Raw genomic sequence first — 27,417 nt, 5'->3', positions numbered from 1 at the left:
GAGCTGAGATTGCTTTTGCAGCACTGCACTCCAGCCTGGGCAATAGAGCGAGACTAGGTCTCAAAAAAAAAAAAAAAAAAAAAAAAAAAAAAAAAAAAAAAAAAAAAAAAAAATTAATGTAATAAAACATATCAATAGAAAACCCAAAAATTGTACAATCATCTCCACAGATGCAGAAAAAAGAACAACAAAATATATAATCATGATTTAAAAAACACTCAACCAACTAAGAAAAGAACTTCCTGAACCTGAAAAAGGATGTCTAAGAAAAACCCAGGGTCAATATCATACTGAAAGACTGAAAATTTACCCTCTAAGATCAGAGGCAAAACAAGAACATCTGCTCTTGCCATTTCTGTTCAACGTGTCACCAGTTTCTAGCCACAACAACTAGCGAAGAAGAAGAAACAAAGGCATTCAGATCAGAAAGAATGAAGTAAAACTACCTCTCCTCTCAGATGACATGATCTTATGGATAGAAATCCCAAAAGAATATACGGAACAACAATTAGAGGCAACAATTCAGTATGGTTGCAAAATACAAGATCAATATAAAAAAATCAACTGTATTTTTATACAGTAGCAATGAACAATCCAAAAATGAAATTAAAAAATCAATTTTATTCATAATACTATAAGAAGAATATAATACATAGGAATAAATTTAACAAAAAAAGTGTAAAACTTATACTCTGAAAAAAAATTAAAAATCTACGTAAATGGATAAACATGTCCTGTTCAAGGACTGAAAGACCTAATACTGTTAGGATGGCAATACTTCCCAAATTGATTTACAGATTCAATGCAGTCTCTATCAGATGTCCAGCTGACTTCTTAAAGAACCTGACAAGTTGATTCTAAAATTCATATGAAATTCCAAAGGACTGAGAACAGCCAAACCCATCTTGAAAAAGAAGGACAAAGTAGGAAGATTCATACGTCCCAATTTCAAAACTTAATACAAAACGATAACTAAGACAGTGTGCAATGCACAAGGACAGATGCATAGATCAATGGAATAAAATCATGTGTGTATTCTTAACTGATTTTCAACTAGGGTGTCAAGACCATTCAAAGAACAAATAGTCTTTTAAAGAAATGGTAATAGGACAACTGGATAGCGACATGCCAAAGAATAATTCCGATCCTTATACATCATATACAAAAATGAGCTCAAAATTATCAAAGACCTAATCATAAGAGCTAGATCTTTAAAACTCTTAAAACGTTAAGACTAAATATTCCTGACCTTGGATTTAGCTAAGGATTCTTAGAAACGACACCAAAAGCATGAGCAACAAAAGAAAAAATAATTTGAACTCCATTAAGTTTTGGTCCTCAATAGCAACATCAAGAAAGTGAAAAAGCAACACATAGAATGAGAAAAAATATTTGAAAATTATATATCTGATAAGAGATCTGTATCGAGAATACACAAAGAACTTTTATAATAAAAAAGACAACCCATCAAATAATAAGCAAAGGATCTGAATGGACATTTCTCCACAGAAGATATGCAAATTAACTAATCAACATATTAAAGATAATCAACATATCAAAGATGCTCAACTTCATTAGTCATCAGGTAATTACATGTCAAAACCACAGTGAAAAACTATTTCACATTCACCCACTATGATTGCTAGAATCAAAGATAATAAGTGTTCGGAATAATATGGAAAAATCAGACCCCTCATATGCTCTGGTAAGAATGTAAAATGGTAGAGGCACTTTACACAACTGTCTAACAGTCCCAAATGATTAAATATAAGGTTACTATGTGATTGAGCAATTCCACTCCTAATAAATTTTATTTCTTTTGGCTTATATACCTAGGAGTGGAATTGCTTAATCACATGGTGATTAAGTTTAAATAAAGCTTCATTTAAGACTTTAGAGCTTTCGTCCAATAAAAACTTGTACACGAGTATTCATTACATTAGCCATAATAGCCAAAATGCGTAAACAAACAACCCAAATGTCCATTAACAGATAAATGGATAAACAAAAAGTGGCCCATCCATATAACGGAGTATCACTTGACCATAAAAAGGAATAAAGTACTGATATATGCTACAACATAGATGAACCTTGAAAGTATTATGCTAAGTCAAAGAAGCCCTTCACCAAAGACTACACAGTGTATGACTCTATTTGTATGAAATACTCAGAATAGGCAAACCTAAAGACACAAAGTGTATCAGTGGCTGCGCAGGCAGTTACTTTTGGGGATGATGAAAATGTTTCATAATTAGAGAGTGATGATGACTGTACAACTTTGTGAATATATTAAAAGTCATTGAACCCTATCCTTTAAATGGGTGAAATGTATGGTATGTGATCTACACCTCAATAAACTCTTATTAATTTGCTCTTTCTCCACCCATGAATCTATGAGGGCAAGTAAAAACCAGACTATATCAGGCCTACTTTATAACTATGATTTTATGGTCTTCCAGTCACCAAGATGATACCACCTTTTACTTTTCCTATCCTTTCGCTCATTAAATACCCTGGACATACCCTAAATTTCTAAATTATTAATGAGAGTGAAAGCAAAGCCAAAGTAATCCAGGAAAATAAAAGAGGAAAAAAGTGATGGAAAACATAACAAAATTATCCTTTTTTTTTTTTTTTTTTTTTTTTGAGACAGAGTCTCGCTCTGTCGCCCAGGCCTGGAGTGCAGTGGCCGGATCTCGCCTCACTGCCAGCTCTGCCTCCTGTGTTTATGCCATTCTCCTGCGCCTCAGGCCTCCGAAGTAGCTTAGACTACAGGCGCCCGCCACCTCGCGCCGGCTAGTTTTTTGTTTTTAGTAGAAGATGGTTTCACTGTGTTGCCAGGATGCGTCTCGAATCTCCTGACCCATGAGTCGCCTGTCTCGCGCCTCCCAAAGTGCTGGATTACAGGCTTGAGCCACCGCGCCGGCCAACAAGATGGTATCCTTTTCTACCTGGTATTCACCCCCAAGCTTTCCTCCTGTTTGCAATTTTTCTGTCATCAGACATCAGAAAATAAGATTTCTAAAAAGGTATGTACCACAAGAGAGTAACAAAATTTGTTTAATTGTATTTTTTTAATGAGACAAAATCATTTTAATGTCTTTAACAATTTATAATAATATCTTTTTTTTTAAGTTCTCCTTCCCTAATTCTTTCCATCAAATTTATTATTTTAAGTCTTACCTCTGTATTTTCAGTTACCTCAGCTTCTGTCATAAGGTCTGTTAAAGCATAGATAAACCCAAGATCTAACCTGAGATCCATTTCTTGAATCAATACTTTGAAATACCTATATTACAAAGTAGAAAAGATGTTTTAAAAATCATCAATTAACAACTGTATTACAAAAATTAGATGAGAAAAAAGTATGAGATCAATATTACAACTCTGAAACTTAGGACTACTTAGTTGACTAAATTTTAAAAAATCATGGAACATTGTTAATAACAGCAACAAAGTTAAAATATGAAAATGGCCATAAAGAGGAAATGGATAAGTAAACTGTCATACGGAGTCATAAAACAGAATATTACACATTAGTGATAATGAATGAACTATGGCTACATACAACAAAATGAATAAATTTTAATAAAAATGTTGAATGAACAAAAGCAAGTCCCAACATTTATTTCCAGTCTGAAACAATTTTCTAAAAAATAAAAAATTAAAACTAAAAGGCATAATGTTTAGGTATACATGCACAATAAAACTATATTTTAAACAGCAAGGAAATAAAGAGAGCTTATCTTGATGATAAGGTAGGGGAAACTAGATGGACACTATTACATAGACAGATGTTTCAGTCCATCCTCTATTTCTTGGAATGGGTAGTGAGTGAAGATGAAAATATTATTGTTTTCCTTTTTCAAAACAATACATGATTATACACAACTGCAAACAAAAAACAAATACATATACAAGAGAATAAATATTCAAAATCCAGAAACAATGACTGGAAATACCTTGAATAATTTCGAGCTTTTTTTTTTTTTTTTTTTTTTTGAGACAGTCTCGTTCTGTCACCCAGGCTGGAGTACAGTGGTACGATCTCAGCTCAGTGCAACATCTGCCTCCTGGGTTCAAGCGATTCTTGTGCCTCAGCCTCCTGAGTAGTTGGGACTCCAGGCACGTGCCACCATACCTGGCTAATTTTTGTATTTCTAGTAGAGATGGGGTTTCACCGTGTTGGCCAGGCTGGTCTCGAACTCCTGACCTCAAGTGATCCACCCGTCTAGGTCTCCCAAAGTGCTGGGATTACAGGCATGAGCCACAACATTATATTTTTTTATTTGACCTTTATAATTAATATCCTTAAATCTTCGACTTGTCTAACATTTAAAGAGTATAAACAATTCATATATTTAAATCAAACATTAAATAAATATACAAGAAATGTATTAAGACACTTACTTAATACGTGATATCTGGGAATGTCCTGCAGATCTCATGACAATACTGACATCTGTAAAGGGCTTTGGTGCTGTAAAGGTTATAAACATAATTACTCCCACGATGCTTTAAGTAAAAAGTAGGCATTTTCTTCCAATATACACCACAATGGAAAATCATTTACTAAATAATAAGTATCAGTTAAAATTACTGATATTGGCAAGATCTATTACAATCTTAATTTCAGACTCCAGCATTGTTTTTAAAACTATCTACAGTCACTCTGAAGATAACTAATTCTACAATTAGCGGTTTAGAAGTATGCATTAGAATCACCAGGGAAACTCTGTGAAAACAGATTCTGGGGACTTGCTCCGGACCTCTAAGTGGAAGGGCTTAGGCATTATACTGGCCAAAAAGCTTTTGAGAGAGTTATAAAGAGTATTCCCCGCAAGATAGTTTAGAGGTAGTGGTGTGGGGTGGAGGCAGGAAAGCAAGGGGAGAAGAAAGTTAAGTAGGGTGGTGAGGAGGAAAGAGAAAGTAGGGGGAAGAGGGATATGCAGGAAAGAAGAAAGGTAAAGGGGAAAGAAAAGGGTAGAAAGGACTTGTCAGTTGCTCTTATTGGGAGAACACAGGACAGTTTCTGCTGTTAGAAAACACTCCAGATTTGAATTTCCTTACTGTTCATTCAAAGGCTTTAAAGGTTTTTACATCACAGGTTTACAGATTATCTGCTTTTAAATTAACATTTCTAAAATTTCAATATATGTTTCTAATTAATCTTTTCTTCAAGGTTCACTCAAAATCTTATCAGAGTTAGTCGTGTACAGTACTTGCTAGTCCTTTTTCAAGCAGTTTAATTTTCCAAGGATCCTATAAAATTAAACCCAAGAATGGTTTCACTTCATATTTTATAGTAAAGTAAATCAAACAGCTAATACAACTGCTTTTATGGAAATCTAAAAATAAAAACAAACCTGAATCCATGGTGACCGACTTTGGAGGTTTAACAGGGTAAAACACAAAGGGAAACACAGCACCATGTATCTGATTTTGGATCTAAGAAAATAAAAAAGTCAGTATATTAATATGTCAATTATACAACCTGACCAGAATAACAGGATTTAAAAAATAAAAAGAATCAAAAAGTCTACCTAGCGCTGGCCAAGCGCGGTGGCTCATGCCTGTAATTCCAGCACTTCAGGAGGCCGAGGCGGGTGGATCATCTGGGGTCAGGAGTTTGAGACCAGCCTGGCCCACATGGTGAAACCCCATCTCTACTAAAAATAGAAAAATTAGGCAGCCATGGTGGCGCACACCTGTAATCCCAGCTACTCAGGAGGCTGAGGCAGGAGAACTGCTTGAACCTGGCAGGCAGAGTTTGCAGTGAGCTGAGATTCTGTCACTGCACTCTAGCCTGGGCGACAGTGGGAGACTGTCTCAAAAAAAAAAAAAAAAAAAGTCTAGCACAACACTGAAAGTGAATGCTAGATAAAGCAGACTGTAGGAATAGATCTGGTTTCTCACTGTGTTCCTTTAGAATACAATTTTGCCTATGTTTCCAGAAAGACTTGCCTGTATTCTGTAGATTTGAATTCTAAATGATGATTGATGTGCAGATGTGTTATATTCCACTTTTAATGCTGGAAGATAATTTCTTCGTAGAGCTATTACACGTGGCTGCAGAATTTTCATGTTATGACCAGTAGGTGTTAAGCGAACCTGAAAAATATGTCCCCCCAAGTGAAAACATTAATTTATCTATAAACGACTACAATTAGAAATTCATACCAAAACCTTTTTAAAACAGTAAGCTAAATCTTTGTATTGGTTTAGGTTTAGATCTTAATAATCCATGTCCATAAAATTCACATATTCATATAATTCTTACAATGGTTCGCTGTATCACTTCTTACATAAATGTACTAAAATTTACCACAATAAAATGAATAAAGGAAAATAAAATAAAGTACATTGAAAAAACAAAACATTTTTAAGTTTCCTGCTAACCCAAAGAGCAGACCATTAGCATCTAGCATCTTAAAAGAAAGTCTTCTTTTCTTTTTTTTTTTTGAGACAGAGTCTTGCTCTGTCACCCAGGCTGGAGTGCAGTGGGGCCATCTTGGTTCACTGCAACCTCCGCCTCCCAGGTTCAAGGGATTCTCATGCCTCAGCCTCCTGAGTAGCTGGGATTACAGGTGCCTGCCACCATACCTGGCTAATTTTTGTATTTTTAGTAGAGACAGGGTTTGCCATGTTGGCAAGGCTGGTCTTGAACTCCTGACCTCAAGTAATCTGCCTTCCTTGGTCTCCCAAAATGCTGGGATTACAGGTGTGAGCCACTGCACCCAGCCTGATTTCTTAATATAGATAACCACCTCTTTAAAACATTTTATACAAGGTATGTTATGACACGATTGATTATTTTGTTTTATAAGGAAGCCAAACTTTCCTTACATTTCACTAGTGATTGACCGAACTACAACAGATACAAAATTAAAATTTCACATCAGTACTTAAAAATATTACCGGAATGTTAGTGTCCAACTCAATAACCTTATCTTCTGAAGGTGAAGATTCAGTATATTCCTTAAATTCTCTCTCTAACTTCTCAGTGTGCTTTACACTCATTGGCTTCCATCTTGCCTTCTTCTTGGGCTTTGTCTCCCAAACCACATCAGAACTTATATAAGAAAGCAAAGATCATAATATTTAATACTAACTTATTAACATATTTAACTGGTGTATTACATGAATTACAATACCTTCAGCAAAATTTTACAATAGCCTCAGTCACAAGTGAGCACGTTACAAATTTAAAAACATGAATTCATTCAACTACCTATTAAGCTACTACTCAGGCACTATTCTAGGGGATAGGGCTGTCCGTATCAGTGAACATCTCTGTCATTCTGGAGCTTCATTTTAGTTGGGGAATGAAAATGAATAGTAAACAAAATAAATTAGTAAAATTTAATATGTAGGAGATGAAAATGCTTTTGAAAGAAGAAAATGTAGACAGGGCAAGGGGGATCTGGAGAACTGGAATATGTAAAGTGGTGGGGTCTGCAATATTACAACAGAGTGGCCAACGGGGGACTCACTGAGAAAGTGAGATTTTGGCCACCTTAAAAGAGCTGAGAGAATTATCCAGCAGACAAAAGGAGGAAAACATTTCAGGTAGAGAGGCCTGCTAAAGCAAAGAACCTTAAGCAGGAGGCACACTTGCAGTATATGAAGAAGAGCAAGGAGGCTGGCATGTCAGGAACGCATTAGGAATAGAAAATAAAGTAAGACTTACAGTGGGGAAGCAAATAATGTAAGGCCTTGTAGACCACTGTAAAGACTCTAGGTTTTATTCTGAGTGATATGAGATACCACTGATCGGTTATAAGACAACTAGCAACATAATCTGACTTACATTTTGCTAAGAATATAGTATGTGTTGAAGTGGATGGAAAAAAAAGAGTGGAGTCAAGACTAGAAGAGGGAAAACTTGTTAGTTTACTACAGTAAACCAGATGAAAAATGGTGATGGCCCTGATGAGGCTACTGACAGTGAGATATTAGAAAAGTGGTCAGATCTATGTGCCCTTTGAAGGTAGAACTAGCACAGAACTTCTTGATGAATTAGGTCTGGGGTGCAAGATAAAGAGAGGAATCAAAGACAATTTCAATATTTTGGGGCTGCATAACTAGAAGGAACTATTTTTGATTAACTCTGATTGGAAAGCAGGTTTTGGTAGAAGGAGAAAATAAAAAGTTTGGTATACACATATGAAGTTTAAGAAGCCTCTTAGATATCTGAACAGAAATTTTGCATGCACAGTTGGATATACGAAGTCTCAAGGTCAGATGACAGGTGACAGAAGACATACATAAGAGAGATATTCTGGGCAGTATTTGAAATCATAAAACTGAAATCCACAGACCAGGTCAAAGAGCCTCAAGGCATTTGGCCAATGTAAGCAATTCAGGGAAGACAAGGAACCAATAAATGAGACTGGATAGGAAGAAAAACCAAGACAGTGAGGTATTCTGGAAGTCAAGTGAAAGACACTACATCAAGGAGGGATCTGTGTTAAATGTTATGAAGTAAAGACCGATAATTCTACACTGGATATGGCATTATGGAGGTCACTGATAATGCTGACAAAACCAGTTTCATGGTGTTTTGAAAGCAAAACTCTGTTTGGAATGGTTAAAGAGAAAATGGATGAAAAAGAATTGGAGAACACAGGATATGTTAAGTTCCTTTGAAACAGACAGTACATTTGAGGAGTTTAGTTATAAATGCAAACAAAGAAATGAGCAACAGGTAGCAAGGAAAGTAGGTTCAAGAGAATTTTTTATGTTGAGAGAAGTAACACTGAAACAATTCAGTAGAGAGCCAAAAGCTGTTGACTTAGGAGAGATGAAGAAAAGGCCTGCTGGAACAATGTCCTCAAGTAGGTAGGAGGAAATGAAGTACAGTGCAAAAGTAGAGAAAAATCTGTTTAAACAGGAGCACATATATCTACTGCAAACTGTTGGGAGTATGTCAGTACAGTAAGTAGTATGCAAATGCCAGTAGATAGGAAGCTGTGATACTTGGGGGTGAGATGGGTCTCTGGAAGTTTGCTTTTGACTGCTTCAATTTTTTCAGTGAAGTGGGATGCAAGGTAGTAAGCTGAGAGAATGGGGGTTTGAGGGGAGACAAAGTATAAAATAGTTATTTAGGATACAGAGTGTGAATGGAAGAAATCTAGTTGTACTGAAATTAAAATGCTGAAAGGCCTACAGACTTTATTCTGTTTAAATATTTAAGTTGTTTAATTTTATTTAAGCATTCTATCTGTTTATTCCCTATAGAACTTATATTCATTTAATAAAGGTAGAGACCACGTATTATTCATCTTTGCATTAACATCACTTAGCTCAGAAGATAACACATAATAGGTCTAAAGGTCTTAAAAATCTATGGTGTATTTTATCTATTTAAATAGTAAAACATTTTTTGAGAATAAAATCCTTAAGAAAATAGATTTTAATATTCCTTTTAAGATGGCATTGATTTGATTCAATAAGAGGTCAGGGGCACATATAGATTAATGTACACAAATAACTAAATTTACATCAGTATCATATACCTTTATATATATTCAAGAATTTAACTCAAGTAAAGGATTCAAATTACATTATCCTGGTTATATAGAAGAAATATTCTCACATTAAGCACTAATATATGTAAATTAATTTGAACTTAACTGTTTATGAATAGGAATAATAAGGACATAAGGGAGAGACAAAAGATTTAATGGTGATGTCTTATATGAGAAATGATAAATACAGTGATCACCTTATTAGATCTTACTAGATCTTAAAGTGCCAAGGTCAAATTAGAAAGTGATCGTCTTTATGTTAATCCTCCAACAGCTACAGCATATGTACTCTGAACTGTGCTAGATGGTAATGGAAAATGAACTAAGCATTTTGTATGATATGCAAAACATACTTTTGGTAAGTTGAATAAATATAACTTTTTAGATAAGTGGAAGGATTAACATAATAAGGAGTTTATAAATTTGATTTCTGCCATATTTTTATTTCAAAAGGCAAAACATTCCCTCAAGCACAGTCAAAATTAGCATTACCACAGTGTCAATGAATAGTCAAAGCACAAAATTGAAACTAAATCATTTTAGATTTTACAACAACAATTTCTTAACAATTAGAAACTGATCATTTAAATGTATCCAAAATTTAATGCATCTAACCTTGTGATGCCTATATAGGCTACTTCTTGCTTCGTGTAATTGTTGACAAGAGAAATTCCAACATCTTGTAATGCCACTGCAATTTCTTGCTCTGCTAACTCTGCTTTCTCACTTTCATATGTTACTTTAAATACCTTTGGATCTTCAGTGAATAAAATAATGCGTTGTAAACCTTCAAAGAATGAAACTAAATAAATTGTCTTTTTCCCCAAATCTATAGGCATCATCATATCCTAGAACAAAACCACCAAAAAACAAAAACAAAAATAAAAAATTAGAATTTGGTCCCAAAGAACATGAAATTTAGATTTTACATTTATAAAATGAGACTATTAATGGCACCTACTTCATGGGGTTAGTGGCAACTAAATGAATTAATATTTGTAGAATACTTGCAAATTTACATTACTGAAATCATCTGATGTTATCTGATATAAAGTTATTACTCATAAAGACAGGCCAGTTGTTTATTTTTTAAATTTAAACATCTTAATAAAATTGAATCTTCCCGTGTAGGCTAATCAGTAACACAAAGTATTTTTTTCTGCTTTATTCTAAGACTACAGCAATTCTAAGACTAAGAATACAGATACGTATTAAAGTTGTTTCAGTCTGAAATTCACATTTCCTTTCATAGCTGAATCAAACAGGATAAAAAATATCTTATATCTCAATTGCATGTTCTACAAAGCATGTATATTCATCATGAGGCTATTTCTGCAGGAATCTCACATAAATGTGCTGATATCAGGGTTTTGAGGGTCGATGACACGATAAACATAGCAAATTGTCATAATTAATATTCAGCCATTAATTTCTAGTTAATATTCTGATTTTCAGAAAATTTTACTATATAGCATACATTCATGTTACAATATACAGAAATTAAAAACTGTGAGTTGTTACCATAAAATAATTATCTAGGGATACTTACGTTACTTATAATACTTTCTAAGTATATATATGTATATCACTAAAACCACACTGAGAATCAAGAAAACTAACTTATTTCACTGGTCTTTCTAGTATTTTACAGTGAATGTCTGATTTATCTTTATAAGCTTCAAACTATCACTATGATATAAATATGCAAAGTACTAATCAATAGATGAAATGAATAAGATTATTTTATATCAAAGTACAATTTTTTTTCCTGAATAAATCTAATAGTCACGAATTTTTAAAACTTAAAGTTAGGCCACTTATAGGCAATCCTCTTAAATACAATGTAAACAATACCCACACCAGACTCCTCAACAGCAGCACTGAAAGACAATGAGAAAATACCATCTACTGATAGGCAGGAAGAAAAAATCACTAGCGGTAAGAGAAAAAAAAAAAAAATCAGGAGTCAAATTAAGATGAATTCTGAAGGACAAAAAACTTTAAAAAATGTTCTGGAAGTATTCAAAATGTTACTGGAAAATAGATGCACATAACTTGATCATCATAGCTTGCCACCCAGAAATAAATTTGTTTTAGTTCACTCAGTGGATCCTTAAATGTTCCTTCTAGAAGCTAAATCTACCTAGTATGATTGTCAAGGCAGAGAACATATTTGTTTTTCAGGTGAATGCTGAAAGCACTTCTCTAAATACAAATTTACTCTTTATAACACAGTAGAAACAAATGATGTAAACAAAATAAGACTACTTTTGGTTTTAAACATTTTTGGTTAAGTCAATACTTAAATACTATTTTCAAGATTTTGGCAGCTTTTAGAAGCGTGGCCACAAACAGTCCTTAAAACTAGGAAGGCTGAAAATCAAATACCATTTTTTTTTTTTTTTTCTGAGACGAAGTCTCGCTCTGTCACCAGGCTGGAGTGCAGTGGCGTGACCCTGGCTCACTGCAACCTCCGCCTCCAGGGTTCAACTGATTCTTCTGCCTCACCCTCCTTAGTAGTTGGGACTACAGGCACCTGCCACCATGCCCGGCTAATTTTTGTATTTTTAGTAGAGACGGGGTTTTACCATGTTGGCCAGGCTGGTCACAAACTCCTGACCTGGTGATCTGCTTGCCTTGGCCTCCCAAAGTTAATTTTTGTATTTTTAGGAGAGACAGGGTTTCACCGTATTGGCCAGGCTGATCTCGAACTCATGGCTCACCTCGGCCTCCCCAAAGTGCTGGGATTACAGGCGTGAGCCACCACGCCCGGCCCAAATACCTTTTTTAAAAAAGGTTGCTGGGAACACCATAATAACCCAATACTTACATCCTTTTGTGTTACTTCACCATGGCTTTTTCTACATCTCCACTTCAGCCTTCTAGAGCCCACCGGATCAGCCCATGTATAAAACACTGCTTTTCCAGGAGGGAGGGAATCTTCTATCTCACTGAGAGAACTGACATAAGTAGCAAAAACACGCATTAAATTAAATGCAAGTACATTAATAGATTTTAAAAAACCTAAAATAATACTTCATTAATTCTTAGTTCACTAATTGAGATCTGTGATAATTTTGATTAAAACAAGGCTGAAATTTTTACCTTATACAATTAAAAAAGGGTTCACTAATGAATATTTCTCATTATTTTCCCACTTAGAAAATACATGTTCTACTTAGGAAATAAAGGTCTTCAAGTCTTTAAAACTGTTTTGTCGATTTTTTAATACCAATTAGTTATGGAAAATTATTTCCAACTACTTTACCCTATTTATACCAATTCTAAGAGAATTTAATCGGTAACTCTTTCCTAAGTATTGGTCTTACTAGAGCAAAAACAAAGTAACTAAATTAGTCTTTAAAATCACAAAACATGAAATATACATCTAAGAAATTCAACTGACTCACAAAAAGATGCTCAGAAAGAAAAAAAATTACAAAAGTTATACACCAAACAAGTAATAAAATACAGCTCTTCTGAGCAGAAGGAATTAACTCTGCAGATTAAAAGACTTCACTGAGCCAGGCGTGGTGGCTCATGCCTGTAATCCCACCATTTTGGGAGGCTGAGGCGGGTAGATCACAAGGTCAGGAGATCGAGACCATCCTGGCTAACATGGTGAAACCCCGTCTCTACTAAAAATAGAAAAAATTAGCCGGCTGTGGTGGCAGGCATCTGTAGTCCCAGATACTCGGGAGGCTGAGGCAGAAGAATGGCGTGAAACCAGAAGGCAGAGCTTGCAGTGAGCCGAGATGGCGCCACTGCACTCCAGCCTGGGCAACGAAGCAAGACTCCGTTTCAGAAAAAAAAAAAAAAGACTTCACTGGGTATCAGACATCAGTGAAAACAGTATCATTCTAGACATATATTTGTAAGAAAATAGGAGGAAAAAAAAACCCTAACACATATCTAAGAAAATCAGTCACTCGCAAGAAAATAAAAAGCTACTCTCACAGTTCAATGATGTTTAATGTCAAAAAACAATGGCACACTATCTACACAATTTTGAGAAAAATGTTATAACTTAAAATTTTACGTCAAATTGTCATAAATTTGTAAGAATAAGACATTTCAAACAAGCAATAGCATAATACTACCCACAAATCTTTACTAAAAAAAAAAAAACTCAAAACTTTTCCAACCAAGCTAGAGACAAACTCAAAACAACATCTTAACAACTAGGATATAGAAATATTGAAGAACCCATAGTGAACAACTAATCCAGTTTGTCTTTTTTTGTTAAAACATTAAAATCAATGCAAATACCAAAAGGGCCTTGAATCAAATAATACATATTTTNGTCATAAATTTGTAAGAATAAGACATTTCAAACAAGCAATAGCATAATACTACCCACAAATCTTTACTAAAAAAAAAAAAAACTCAAGACTTTTTCCAACCAAGCTAGAGACAAACTCAAAACAACATCTTAACAACTAGGATATAGAAATATTGAAGAACCCATAGTGAACAACTAATCCAGTTTGTCTTTTTTTGTTAAAACATTAAAATCAATGCAAATACCAAAAGGGCCTTGAATCAAATAATACATATTTTGAAAAGCTAACTATTTTATATCAATCTAGTTGAAAAAAAATCCCAAATTATATTCACAAGAAAGTAAGAATTTGGAAAGAGGTTGAAGAAAAGGTAAAAAAGCATTACAATTTTTTATGGCTAAGCTAGCAGATACTGTTTCAATCTTAAAATTGATTTTAAATGTATCAAAACCTTCAATAACAAAAAAGGAATTATCCATAACTGAAACAGAATATGTATTTTCAAAAAAATCATTAGAAGAAAATATACTACAAAAAACATGGTAAAGAATTATAAATTAGCTTTTACAATGATTACAAATGGGTTGAAGATCATTATTAGAAGATAAACTGGGCTGGGCACGGTGGCTCATGCCTGTAATCCCAGCACTTTGGGAGGTCGCGGCAGGTGGATCACCTGAGGTCAGGTGTTCGAGACCAGCCAGCCAACACGGCGAAACCCTGTCTCTACTATAAATACGAAAATTAGCTGGGCACAGTGGTGCACACCTGTAATCCCAGCTACTTAGGAGGCTGAGGCGGTAGAATTGCTCAAACCTGGGAGGCAGAGGTTTCAGTGAGCTGAGATCGCACCTCTGCACTCCAGACTGGGCGAAAGGGCAAAATTCCATCTCAGAAAACAAACAAACAAAAAAAGAAGATAAGCTGATTCTAAAATTATAAAAGTTGAAATAAGAATTCTGAACAATTAAGTATTATTTAACTGTAGAGCATCTAAATGATGGAATATCATGCATTCAGTAAAAATCGTGCTTTGCAGGGACACAAGGAAGGGTACAGCAGACATCGGGAGCCTACTTGAGGGTGGAGAGTAAAAGGAGGGTGAGAATCGAAAAACTACCTATTGGGTACCATGCTTATTACCTGGGTAACGAAACAATCTGTATACCAAAACCCCGTGACATGCAATTTACCCATGTAACAAACCTGCACATATATCCCCTGAACCTATAATAAAAGTTAGAAAGAAAAAAACATTGTGCTTTGAAACAAATTTATATGCTCACAATAGCTGCCAAATATGAGAGATACATAAGGAAGGAAGAAAGGGAGGGAGGGAGAGAACAAAGGAGGAAGGAAAGGAAAGGAAAAGCAATGAACCAAAATGTTGACAGTATTAGGATTTCAGGGATTATGGTCCTCCTTCACATTTTCTTCTATAGCATTTTTAAAAATAGTAATTTAACAACTATTACTTTTATATGCAGGAAATAATATCTATATTTTTTAAAAAACCAAGAGAAGGAAATGTGGAGGAGAAAACAAAATCATAGTCTTCATTTTTCCATGAAAAAAAAATCAAATGTAAATGTGTTGATTAGCAAATAAATTTGGTTTAAAAATATTTAAAACTGCTTTTAATTCACACAAATTTTAATCTGTTTAATTCACTGCAGAGTATTCCTTATGCAAAAAAGTACTGGGCTATCTGGGACAGGCCATGAAAATTCCAAGAAAAGGGAAACTAACCATAGTTTAGTAGACTATTAACTACCTGTGCATACACATCTCAAACTCACAAGAAAATAACACAATGTGATGAATGCTGTAATCTACATATGTAAAGGTGCTATCAAAAACTGGGGTACTTAGATTAAGGTGGCAAGGGAAGGGATCACATAGAATGGCATGTTTCTTTTCTTTTCTTTTCTTTTCTTTTTAAGTTCCAGAATACGTGTGCAGAACTTGCAGGCTTGTTACATAGGTAAATGTATTCCATGGCGGTTTGCTGCACCTATCAACCCATCACCTAGGTATTAAGCCCCACTCGCATTAGCTGTTTATCCTGATGCTCTCCCTCCTGCCGTGACCCCAACAGGCCCCAGTGTGTGTTGTTCCCCTCCCTGTGTCCATGTGTTCTCATTGTTCAGCTCCCACTTATAAGTGGGAATGGTTTTCTGTTCTTGTTGCTGAGGATAATGGCTTCTAGCTCCACCCATATCCCTGCAAAGGAATAATCTCGTTCCTTTTTATGGCTGCATAGTATCCATGGTGTATATGTACAACATTTTCCTTATCCAGTCTATCAGTGATGGGCATTTGGGTTGATTCTATGTCTTTGCTATTGTGAATAGTGCTGCCAAGGAATATGTGCGTGCATCTATCTTTATAAGAGAATGATTTCTATTCCTTTGAGTACATACCCAGTAATGGGACTGACTGCTGCGTCAAATGGTATTTCGGATTCTAGGTCTTTGAGGAATCACCACACTGTCGTCCACAATGGTTGAACTAATTTACATTTCCAGCAACAGTGTAAAAGCGTTCCTATTTCTCCACAGCCTTGCCATCATCTGTTGTTTCTTGACTTTTAAATAATTACCGAATAGCATTTTTCTAGCTGAAAGAAACACCTATTCAGGTAAAAACCCACGGAAAGACCTAGAGCATTCAGGAAACAAAACTTCACTTTGTATAGGGTAAGATTTAGGCCACAGAAAGACAAATGTTTAGAAAGGCAGCTTAGAAGTATATTTTAAAGAAATGGGTAAAAAAAGAAAACTTGAAAGAGAGATATGATTATATTTCTTATTTTAAAAAATTCATTCTAGTAGAAAGTGGGAGATTTACTAGAGATAAGACTAGATATATATAGATAGATCAAAAATCTACTCAAATATAGCTGGGCATGGTGGCACATGCCTGTAAACCCAGCTACTTGGGAGGCTGAGGCAGGAAAATCAGTTGAGCCAGAAGGTGGAGGTTCCAGTGAGCCTGGATCACACCATTGCACTCCAGCCTGGGCAATAGACTGAGACAGTGTCTCAAAACAAAACAAAACACAAAAATCTACTCAAATAAAACAAAACAAAACAATACACAAAAAATCTACTCAAATAGATAAGAAATGGAGGGTTACTGAACTAGGATAATGACAGCGGAGATTACATAAGAAGGGAATATTTATTTAAAAGTTAAAAGTTTAACAAATGGAAACACATCTCATGCTCATGGAGGGGTAGACTCAATATTGTGAAAATGACCATACTGCCATAAGCAATTTACAGATTCAATGCAATTCCCATCAAAATACCATCATCATTCTTCACAGAACTAGAAAAAAAAATCCTAAAATTCATATGGAACCATAAAAGGAGCCCTCATAGCCAAAGCAGTACTAAGCAAGAAGGACAAACCTGAGGGCATCACATTATACGACTTCAAAGTATACTACAATGCCTGTAGTCACCAAAACAGCATGGTACTGCTATAAAAACAAGCATGTAGACCAATGGAACAGAATAGAGAAATCAGAAATAAAGTTAAATACTTAGAGCCAATTATCTTCAACAAAACAAACAAAAACACAAAGTAGGGAAAGGACACCCTATTATAGTGAAGGGACTAGATGTGAAGGGACCACTCTGGTCAGGGCCTAAGATAGAGTTGACTTAATAGTTTGCAGACAAGGCTGGTTCTTCATTCTTGTTCTTTTAGCTCTTTTGTTTCCAGATTCTTTTGTCCAGTCTTCTTTCTGGTACCTTGACTATCTCCTACTCTGGGAGATCGTCAAGTGCTAGGATCATGGGCAAGCCACATGTAGAAGAATAAAATTGGATTCTCATCTCTCACCTTATACAAAAATCAACTCAAGATGGATCAAAGACTTAAATGTAGGACCTGAAACCATAAAAATTCCAGAAGATAATTTTGAAAAAACTCTTCTAGACATTGGCTTGGGCAAAGAGTTCATGACCAAGAACCCAAAAGCAAATGAAACAAAATAAAAATAGATGGGACCTAATTAAACTAAATACCTTCTGCACAGCAAAAAAAAATAATCAGCAGAGTAAAGAGACAACCCACAGAATGGGAGAATATCTGCAAACTATGCATCTGACAAAGGACTAATATCCAGAATCTATAAGGATCTCAAACAAATCAGCAAGAAAAAAAAAAAAAAAAAACCACACAATAATCCCATCAAAAAGTGGGCTAAGGTCATGAACAGACAATTCTCAAAAGAAGATACACAAATGGCCAACAAACATACATTAAAAAGCTCAGCATCACTAATAATGAGGGAAATGCAAACTAAAACCACAATGAGATACCACCTTACTCCTGCAAGAATGATCATAATTAAAAAAAAAAAAATAGATGTTGATATGGATGTGGTGAAAAGGGAACACTTTCACACTGCTGGTGGGAAGGTAAACTAGCACAACCACTGTGAAAAACAGTATGGAGATTCCTTAAAGAACTAAAAGTAGAACTACCATTTGATCCAGCAATCCCAGTACTGGGTATCCACTCAAAGGAAAAGAAGTCATTATACTAAAAAGACACTTGCACACACATGGTTAGAAATAATTTATCATTTTTATAACATGGATAATTAACAGGCATTCCTCTTTCTTAACATCTTACATAGATGAGAGAATGCTACCCAAAACGACTTTTAGGTACTTGCTAGTCCAGCCCTGTGGTCTTTACGCAATGTCTGTTTGATTTTAATCAATGATAAGAAGTTGTACAGTTAGCAGTGGAAGGAAAGTGTAAGTGCAATGATAAATATGTGCTTGTTGAAAAGTAACAGGTGAAAATAAAGAAAGAAAGCAAACAAACTAAATTCAAGACAACCTGGAACTACTAAGTAGAGGATCAGAAACTTGCATAAGCTGTAGTAGCACTAAGAAGATATGGTATCACAGCAAATTAAAATCAATGATGTTTAAGAGTAGTCCTAAACCATGAAGATTCAATTATAGCCTTTAAGGAAGCAGTCCTTTCCCCCAGACACCTCAACAAGAAGGTACCTACGTTTGAAAAAAAAAAAATCTGAAATTTTACGTATTTACACTATATTAAATAGACAAAATTCAGACTCACAACAAACTCTGACAGTCCTCATCAGAGTCAACAATGAACAAGCTTTTGCCACACTTGCTTCACCTCTTCCATTTTTCTTTCTTTGAAGCATTTCAAAATAAATTGTAGATATCAAGTCAGTTCTACCCCTACATACTTCAAATACATTTTGTAGTGGAACATCATTTTATATAGCTACAATGCTATTATCAGTGTTTATATTCTTAAGAAATGATCATAAAAACCATGCCTCATCATCTAGACTTACACCATCAAGAGTTACTGTATTTGTGATAATCTTACCTTTGATTGTATTGAACAAGTTCATTCTTTGTGTGATTTATTAAGAGGAATGTAGCTGCTCCATCATGATAATCTAAAAATGTAATAACTGTAGAATGCTCGGCCAAATTCACTTCTGCTATAATACCTCCAAGCTAGAAGAAAGAAAAGAAAACATTTTAACATAATCATTTTCCCAAGAATATTAACTAATAACATTTAAGAATAGACTACTCATAACTTGATAATTAATTTTTGGGATGACTGAGAAAACAATTCAGAATTTTGCATTGCATTTCTGGAAATCTATAATCTCAATCACTGTATTACAGACAGATGACATTCCAGATGTGGTATATTCTAGTATTCCAGGCATTCCAACTAACTTTTTATATAACAATTAAATTATCTTAGATCTCTGTTTCCTTTTACAAAAAGAAATGTTTGTTCATTTTGGGGAAAGAGGAAAATCAACAGAAGTAATTATTTGATAAAAAAAATAAATAAAATACCAGTCAGTATATTTTAGCTTTTCTAATGACATATGCCAAACACACACACACACACACACAAAACCACTTACCTCGTTATCCAGACGCAATAGAATACAATTTTCTTGCTTGTTAAAATATATCCTTTTGGGAGGATCTTCACTCCCTTCAACTTGAATAAGAAGTTTACTAGAAGCATCCTCAGGCCAAAAGGGGATACACTAAAATATACATTATATATGTTTATAAAAATAAACAGATTTCACCATAAATACATAAATCATCTTAATATTCCCATCAGAGTATACTTGAACTTTAAAAAAATCTCTTTTAACACTGCTCTAGTTATTGGGTTGCTTAAACAGCTGTAAACTTTCAACTTGAAGATGGGTTGTCACTTGTCAGCACTATGCACTCAAGAAGCAGTGGATAGCAAATTGAAGAGCTATGGTAAGTGAACTGCTGGCGAGAAAAGAGACTTTAATGTGGTCATGATCTTACAGAGAAGGGTTGAAAAATCAGCAAGAAACCTGAGCTGAGAACTGGGACACAGATCAGGTTTAAAACAAGTGTACATTCAGTCACTAAACATCAAAATCAGGTATGAACATTGGAAATTAGGCAGAAGTCAAAGTACACAAAAATGGTAAGTCAGAACATGTATTAAATCTAGCATCTGGTTGTCAAATAAGGGTAAAAAAGTAAAAGTAGTATTCAAAGTTCAGAGTAGGAAGGAAGTTCGGAATTTTATGAAATAACTTCAACATGAGTGATCTGGAAACCAAACTAAAAGAAGAGGAGATAGTCAAGGTACCAGAAAGAAGACTGGACAAAAGAATCTAGAAACAGAGCTAAAAGAACAAGAATGAAGAACAGACTTGTCTGTAAGCTATTAAGTCAACTCCTGACGAGACTGATCCTTTCATATAGTTCAATGAGGCTGCTCATGTGTGATACCTGATCATCATTACATGACTTGAGGACAATGTAGCAGAACCTGGTTGTTATAGTTAAGTATCTTAGCTTGTTAAAGACAGTTTTATTCAACCATAAAAAGGAATTAATGGAACAAGATATGAGACATGCTTAGGAATATAACCTGACTTTGTGCACAGCCAGGGCACTGCAGTCTTAAGGATTCAAGCAACCCTGTCCCAAAGCTTTTACCTATGTCTGCATTCCTAGCCCAGCCACTTCATTTGGAGGCTCTTTATGAGAGCTTTGCGGCAGAGGCCTTCCTTGGGAGCTCCTGCAGGACCTCTTTATCAGGGAGACAGGAAGAGCCTGAGCTGAGAACTGGGACACAGATTATCAGTTTAAAACAAGGGTATGGTCACTTCACAAAAAGTGAAGACACTTTTTGTCTACTCTCAGTGCTCATTCCTAGCTCCTCCCCTTTGTCCTACTCCATCCCCCAGGTCCATAAAACTGCCGGACACTGTTCAAGGTTTCATACAGTGAGACAAGCCCCATGTCTTGTGCTGATCCACTTGACCCTTGTCCAGTGCCATTCCAGAAAAGGTGGTAATTGTGCTTTCTCTGATTTAGCCTCCTGCTTACACAGGTTGAGTATCCCCTGTTCGAGATGCTTGGTACCAGAAGTGTTTCAGATTCTGGACTTCTTTTGGATTTTGGAATATTTGCATATATATATATAATGAGATATCTTGGGTATGGTACCTAAGTCTAGACATAAAATTCATTTATGTTTCACATTCACCTTATACACATAGCCCAAAAGTAATTTTATACTATATTTAAATAATTTTATGCATGAAACAAAGTTTGTACATATTGTACCATCAGAAAGAGAATGTGTCACTATCTTAACCACTCATGTTGACAATCTGTGGCTGTGTGGCATCACCATCATTCCTGACTCTCAATTTGTGTTACCAATAAACAACCATTTTCTTACACTTATTTACACATAAAGTACTTAACAGTTAAAAAAAAAATGACAGTTAAAGTGAAAAAAATAAAGTGTCAGGTGTAGAATTTTTCACTTGTGGCATCATGTTGGCACTTGAAAAGTTCTGGATTTTGGAATATTTCGAATTTTGGAGCATTTTTGATTTCATATTTTCAGATTAAGGATGCTCAATCTTTACTATCACAGTAAGTGATTAAAGGTTTGACTGTTACTTTCATTGTGGCTTGTCTTAATCAGCTACTCCAACACCTGGCAGCTCAGCTCTCTCCTCCTCAGCTGAGCTCTTGACAATTGCTAACTTTCTCATTTCCTCGAAGTCATTGTTCAAATGTGACTCCAATGAGTCACCTTACGTAAAATTAGAGACCACCCCTGGCTCTCGAACTCTTAATATCCCTTATCCTACATTAGACTTTCCCACATTAGACTTGTCACTTTGAAACATACTATATACTAATTGATTATGGTATTATTAATGTTTCCCCCTTATACCCACTGAAATGTAAACTACACAAAGATGGGAACTTGTGCCTTTAAATAGTATATTGCAAGTCACATAAAAATAAACAATATTTGTTGAAAGAATGAATAGACTTGAAAAAAGGTGAAATTTCTGGGAATAAGAACTATAATTATTCAAATACTCAGTTGAAGACTTACATAGTAGTTCTGATACAGCAAAAGTAAAAAAAAAATTGAAAGATGTATATATAGAACTTACCCAGAATGAAGCAAAGAGAGTTGGAAAATATAAAAGAGCTATTAAGAGACATGGAAGATAGAGTATGAACGTCCAACATGTCTGATTTAAAGGCTTAGATGGGAAAAATGGAAGAACGGAGGAGAGGCAATATTTAAAGAGACAGTAGTAGCAAATTTTATAGAAAGCATGAAATACTTTAATCCACAGATCTAGGAGTAAAGCACCTCAAGCAGGGTAAATAAAAGGAAACCACATATAGACATATAGCAGCATGACCACAGAACATCAAAGACAAAGAGAAGAAAGACTGTGAAGGTAGCCAGAGAGATCGATCTATCTATCTATCTATCTATCTATCTATCTATCTATCTATCTGTCTGTCTGTCTGTCTGTCTGTCTGTCTATTTTCTCCTCTTCTCTTCTCTCTTTCTTTTGCAATTGCAAGATTTAATAGAATGAAAACGGAGCTCCCATAAAATGGGAGGGGACCCAAAGGGGGTTGCTGTTGCCCCATGGAACGCCTGGGTTTATATCCCAATCACTGTCCCTCTTGCTGTGCTCCAGCCAGAGAGATTTTTCTAGAGACACCGATGGTATTTACCTTCAAAACCAGCCCTAAAGGAAATGCTAAAGAATATACTTCAAGAATAATCCCAACAAGGATGGTTTTATATGCAAAAAGGAATAATGAATAGAAACAGCAAACACTTCTCTAATCCTAACTTTTAGAATAAAAGTTCTTCAAAAATAAAATATTCCATCAACCTCTGTCAGTCATTCAGAAAACTCTTATTCAAAGGTTTAATGATGGCACAGAATCAACATTTCTTCTAAGTTACTACTCTCCTCAAATAACTAGAGAAGAGTCTGGCTTAACCTACTCTCTGAAGGCATTCCTAATAGCTTCCTAGAGAGAATAAATAATTTCCGTCTCTTTGATGCATTTATACCTTATCTAGTCTTTGGCTGCTGTATTTAACCAAAGTGGTTAGTAATTGTTAAACATCTACCTCCCTTAACAAGCTGGGCATTCCTAGTTATCTAATTATTAAAAATTGAACCTTGCCATCTATCTAGAGCCGGGCACAAATATTCAATGAAGATTCATGAAACTAAAACAAAACTGGAGTAAGTGGAGAGTTAAAACATTACATGGTGACTTTAGGTAACTAACATTAAGGAGAAAATAGAATCCAAGAGGTATATTTCTGAAATTCATCTACCCACCTGCTCCAAATCAAGAGAGAGCCATTTATCAGTTCCTTCTTCAGCCACTGATATACGGTATTTGCTTTTGTTTTAATCATATAAAAGGGGTAAATGTCACAATTCTAGTAATGTTAAAACTGCTCAGGTCTATAGTGACACCAACCTAAGAAAAACAAAATTAACAGTTCAAAAACTGTTATGTATCATAACATCCTTATAAAATTTAATTAAGTAGTTAATAGAAACATTTAAAATAAAAGTTTCTTGATAAGCACAGAATGAACTCACTTGATAGTCCATTTTCAGACCTTTACATTTAACAGCTCCATGACTACCAACAGTATCAATTGAAAACTGATCGGACAATTCACTATCAGTTACCATAAGTTGAACCTAGGAAAAATATTCCAAATACATCACAATTTAGGTACCTTTAAAAATTCCTGCTTAAACTGATAAAATTAGTTTTAGCATAAACAAAATATTACACTGTTAATGCACTAAACCTTTATAATATTAAATTCTAATCTTTTGGCCTCAAATATTTAACAAGTTATTTCTATCCAAGTTTCATAATATTTATTCCTCAGAATTTTAAAACTAAAAAGCGACAAGCAGATAAAGACAAGGGAAAAACAGAATAAACAATGCATACCTTATTGTTATTAAAAAAGTGATTTGGCTGAAAAGAAAAGAGAACTGGCTTTTTATAATTAGGTGGATGCTTTCGATGAATTCCATCTGCTTTGTACTGTAACATGCGACCAGTTTTGTTGACCATCCAATAAGGACTATGAAATGCCACAACTGTCTGACCAGTATTATAAGTCATATGGACAGCAATATCTAAATCAGTCTTTTCCATTTCTGTAACACAGGTAAAACTGACAAAACTAATGTCTTGCTGATTAGGCTTTATGTGATATTCACTTGTCCAATTGTGATTGAGATAGTCAAGTAATTTTAAATGTAGCCTGGCTTTATCCAACTGTACAGTACAAATCTGGGCTGAATGTCCTTCACTTAGAGTAAAAACCGAATTTTCAATTCCCTGTAATAAAAAAAAAAATTTTAATGTTGCAGAATAATATGCCTCAAAATTCTATTTACTCCAAATGCTGCACAAAATGCTTTTGAAGCACCTATCAGAACAAGTCAGAAGACTTACATTCCAGTTCTAACTTTGTCAAATGTGTAAACCTCTACACAGGATTTAATCTGAGATTTGAGCTACTGTATTTGTAAAATGGTCTAAATGACTTACTTCAAAGGATAAACTGTGAAGATTAGATTAAATAACATAATGGGAAACTCCCCTGAAAATTATAAACATAAAACACTACAATTGGTAAAACAACAGCAAAAAGACAATCTTAACCACTAGTGATTTTTGTTTTGAAAACAACAAAACAATGTAAAATGTGGGCAAAAACTGATGGTAATCCAAAATAAGCAATCCCTACTACCTCCACAATCCCTCATCACCCATTTCCAATCACTGTTTATATTATTACATCGTATGTATCTCTCCAAGCTGTTCATTTCCCTCGACCCACCCTTCTATTATCTTAGTTCATGTCACTATATGATCTCTCAGTTTAAGAGTCTCCTAACTGCTCTTTTCCCCTCTAGTCCCTTCCCCATACCATGGCTCAATTGTCACCATGGCTCAATTGTCTTTCTAAAGACTGATCATATCCTTTGGAAACTGGCAGACAGAATGTGATCACTAAAAGCATCCAATTAAAAGTTCTATGAGAATAGAAACATAAATTGACAGTACATCTGAATATCTCACCAGTTTTTCCAGCATCTCTATCTTGTTCTCTTCCTATTATTATAACATAGGAATCTCTTCATCTCATGATTTTAAATTAATTAAAGCAAAAGTAAGGAGTTCCTGATTTTTTTACAAGTTAAATAATATTCCACAAAATAACAATGGTTGTGGTAGTGCTAGAGTGATAAATAAATGGCAACCCTTGTCTGTCAGGCACTGTACCAAATCCTTTACATATACAATCTGATTTGATTTCCCCCATGTCTTAACCAAGCAAATTTTATTATTATTCTCATTTTATAGACTACAACAAAAGATTTACAAAAGCAATAAAGCCTGCTTAAGAACATACAGCTAGCAAGTGCCAGAGTTAGGATGCAATTTCAAATCTGACAGCAAAGTACAAATTCTTAACCATTATGATAATTTGTTACTCAATATGGAAATGCACATTTAAAACCATAAATATGTAAACTTTTTCCTCCAAAAGAGACATGTATCAGAAAAGTGTAAACTGCTGGGTATAGTGGCTTGCGCCTGTAATTCCAGCACTTTGGGAGGCCAAAGCAGGAGGATCACTTGAGCCCAAGAGCTCAAGACAAGCCATAGTGAGTCCCTGTCTCTACAAAATTACAAATTAAAAAAAGTTATCGAGGCATGGCATGCATCTGTAGTCCCAGCTCCTCAGGGGGCTGAGGAGGAAGGATCACGTGAGCCTAGAAGTTTGAGGCTACAGTGAGCTATGCACTCCAGTCTGAGCAACAGAGAGAAACCTGTTCTTTTAAAAAGCAAACAAATGGTAATTCTAAAGGTAAAATAAACTTATAATAGATGACAATGAAGAACTACTTTCTTCCATCTGATAAGCCTCGCAAATGAAATAGTCACATAAAATCAAGATGTACGGATTCCTATGTTATAACAACAGGAAGAAACCACACCATCTGTTAAAACAAAGAGTATGTAAGAAAAAAAGCAACTTTACCAAGTATACAATATTTTAAGAAAATCAGCACTAAAAGAATACAATATAATGTAGCTGGCTTTTTTTTGTCACTGAAGTCTAGTTCTTAAATGTTATTTCAATAATAATTCTCATACTTGTTGCAAAAGAATCTCTGCATTACCTATTTTACTAGTATTCTAATTTTTATTAGATCTTTAAAATAGTTTTTATTGTTCTTAATCTTAAAAAACTGAAACTACAAAATCAAAAACAGGAAGGCACTAAAACAATTTGCTGATACCTCTATATAATAAGCAATTTTGTAAGGAAGAAGATTTCGGAGCAGGATAGGTGGCCACAAATGTATTATGTATGGTAAATCCCAACCATCTTCTGAATACACTGATAGAGATGTTAAATTATCTTTTTCTGGAACAATATTAACGACAAATGACTGCTTAGAAGGGTTTTTAGATCTACATTTCTTCTTTAGAAGAGCACCATCATTTTTCACAATCTCTTCAAAGTCAATTCCTTCACACATTTGATAGTCCTCATCTTCTGGCTTCAGAAAAAGGAATGATCTGCATGAGATTAAATGATACAGTTTAAAATGCTTAAAGGAAAACATATTAAACTATATAATTACAGCTTTAGAATAACAAACTTACCTCCTTTCATAATACTGTAATAAATTTTATATTTTCATATACTTTTAGATATAAGTAAGATAGATAAATAGATATCACCTTAACTTTCTGGAAGCTCATCAAGTTGTTTGACTTTTAAGAGGAGAATATTTTTCTTGCAAACTTACTATCTTAAAAGTATACTTATAAGATAAATGGTTTCATATAAAAATACATAAATCGTATCAGTTATATATGCAAAGCAAACCACATAGAATCATTTGTGACTTGTACATATAACTGCAAGAATTTGGCTTTTCTGGATATGTGGGCCTAAAAGGAAATAAATGCCATGACTGAATTCATAAACTAAAAAAAATTACTATTGAAAAAATAATCACAAGCTTTCCAACATTAATCAAATGAAAGTTTTCAATCGATATTTAACTTTATTAAAATGTGGGCCACAGATGCAGAAGAGTGTTTTTGTTTTTGTCTTTGTTTTTTACAGCAGTATGATATTTTACTTTATTTTTTTTT

The 27,417-nt window shown here is 34.6% G+C and overlaps 1 protein-coding gene across 1 annotated transcript in view; it reads right to left on the bottom strand.

Moving 5' to 3' along the window:
* The window catches only part of VPS13A (vacuolar protein sorting 13 homolog A), a 255,836-nt gene that overhangs the window by 53,838 nt on the left and 174,581 nt on the right, over positions 1-27,417 (bottom strand). Inside the window, 14 exon segments of the mRNA XM_017892695.1 lie at positions 3,184-3,289; positions 4,411-4,480; positions 5,367-5,448; positions 5,965-6,111; positions 6,919-7,072; positions 10,146-10,378; positions 12,361-12,490; positions 19,208-19,341; positions 19,770-19,898; positions 23,541-23,613; positions 23,615-23,685; positions 23,811-23,915; positions 24,178-24,573; positions 26,550-26,832. Of these exon segments, the coding sequence (XP_017748184.1) occupies positions 3,184-3,289; positions 4,411-4,480; positions 5,367-5,448; positions 5,965-6,111; positions 6,919-7,072; positions 10,146-10,378; positions 12,361-12,490; positions 19,208-19,341; positions 19,770-19,898; positions 23,541-23,613; positions 23,615-23,685; positions 23,811-23,915; positions 24,178-24,573; positions 26,550-26,832 (2,113 nt within the window).

The sequence above is a fragment of the Rhinopithecus bieti genome, unplaced genomic scaffold, assembly GCF_001698545.2.
Source record: "Rhinopithecus bieti isolate Rb0 unplaced genomic scaffold, ASM169854v2 scaffold_19708, whole genome shotgun sequence".
NCBI classification, from domain to species: Eukaryota; Metazoa; Chordata; class Mammalia; order Primates; family Cercopithecidae; genus Rhinopithecus; species Rhinopithecus bieti.
The sequence above is the reverse complement of the archived record's forward strand: the minus strand, read 5'-3'. Positions and strand labels throughout refer to the sequence as shown.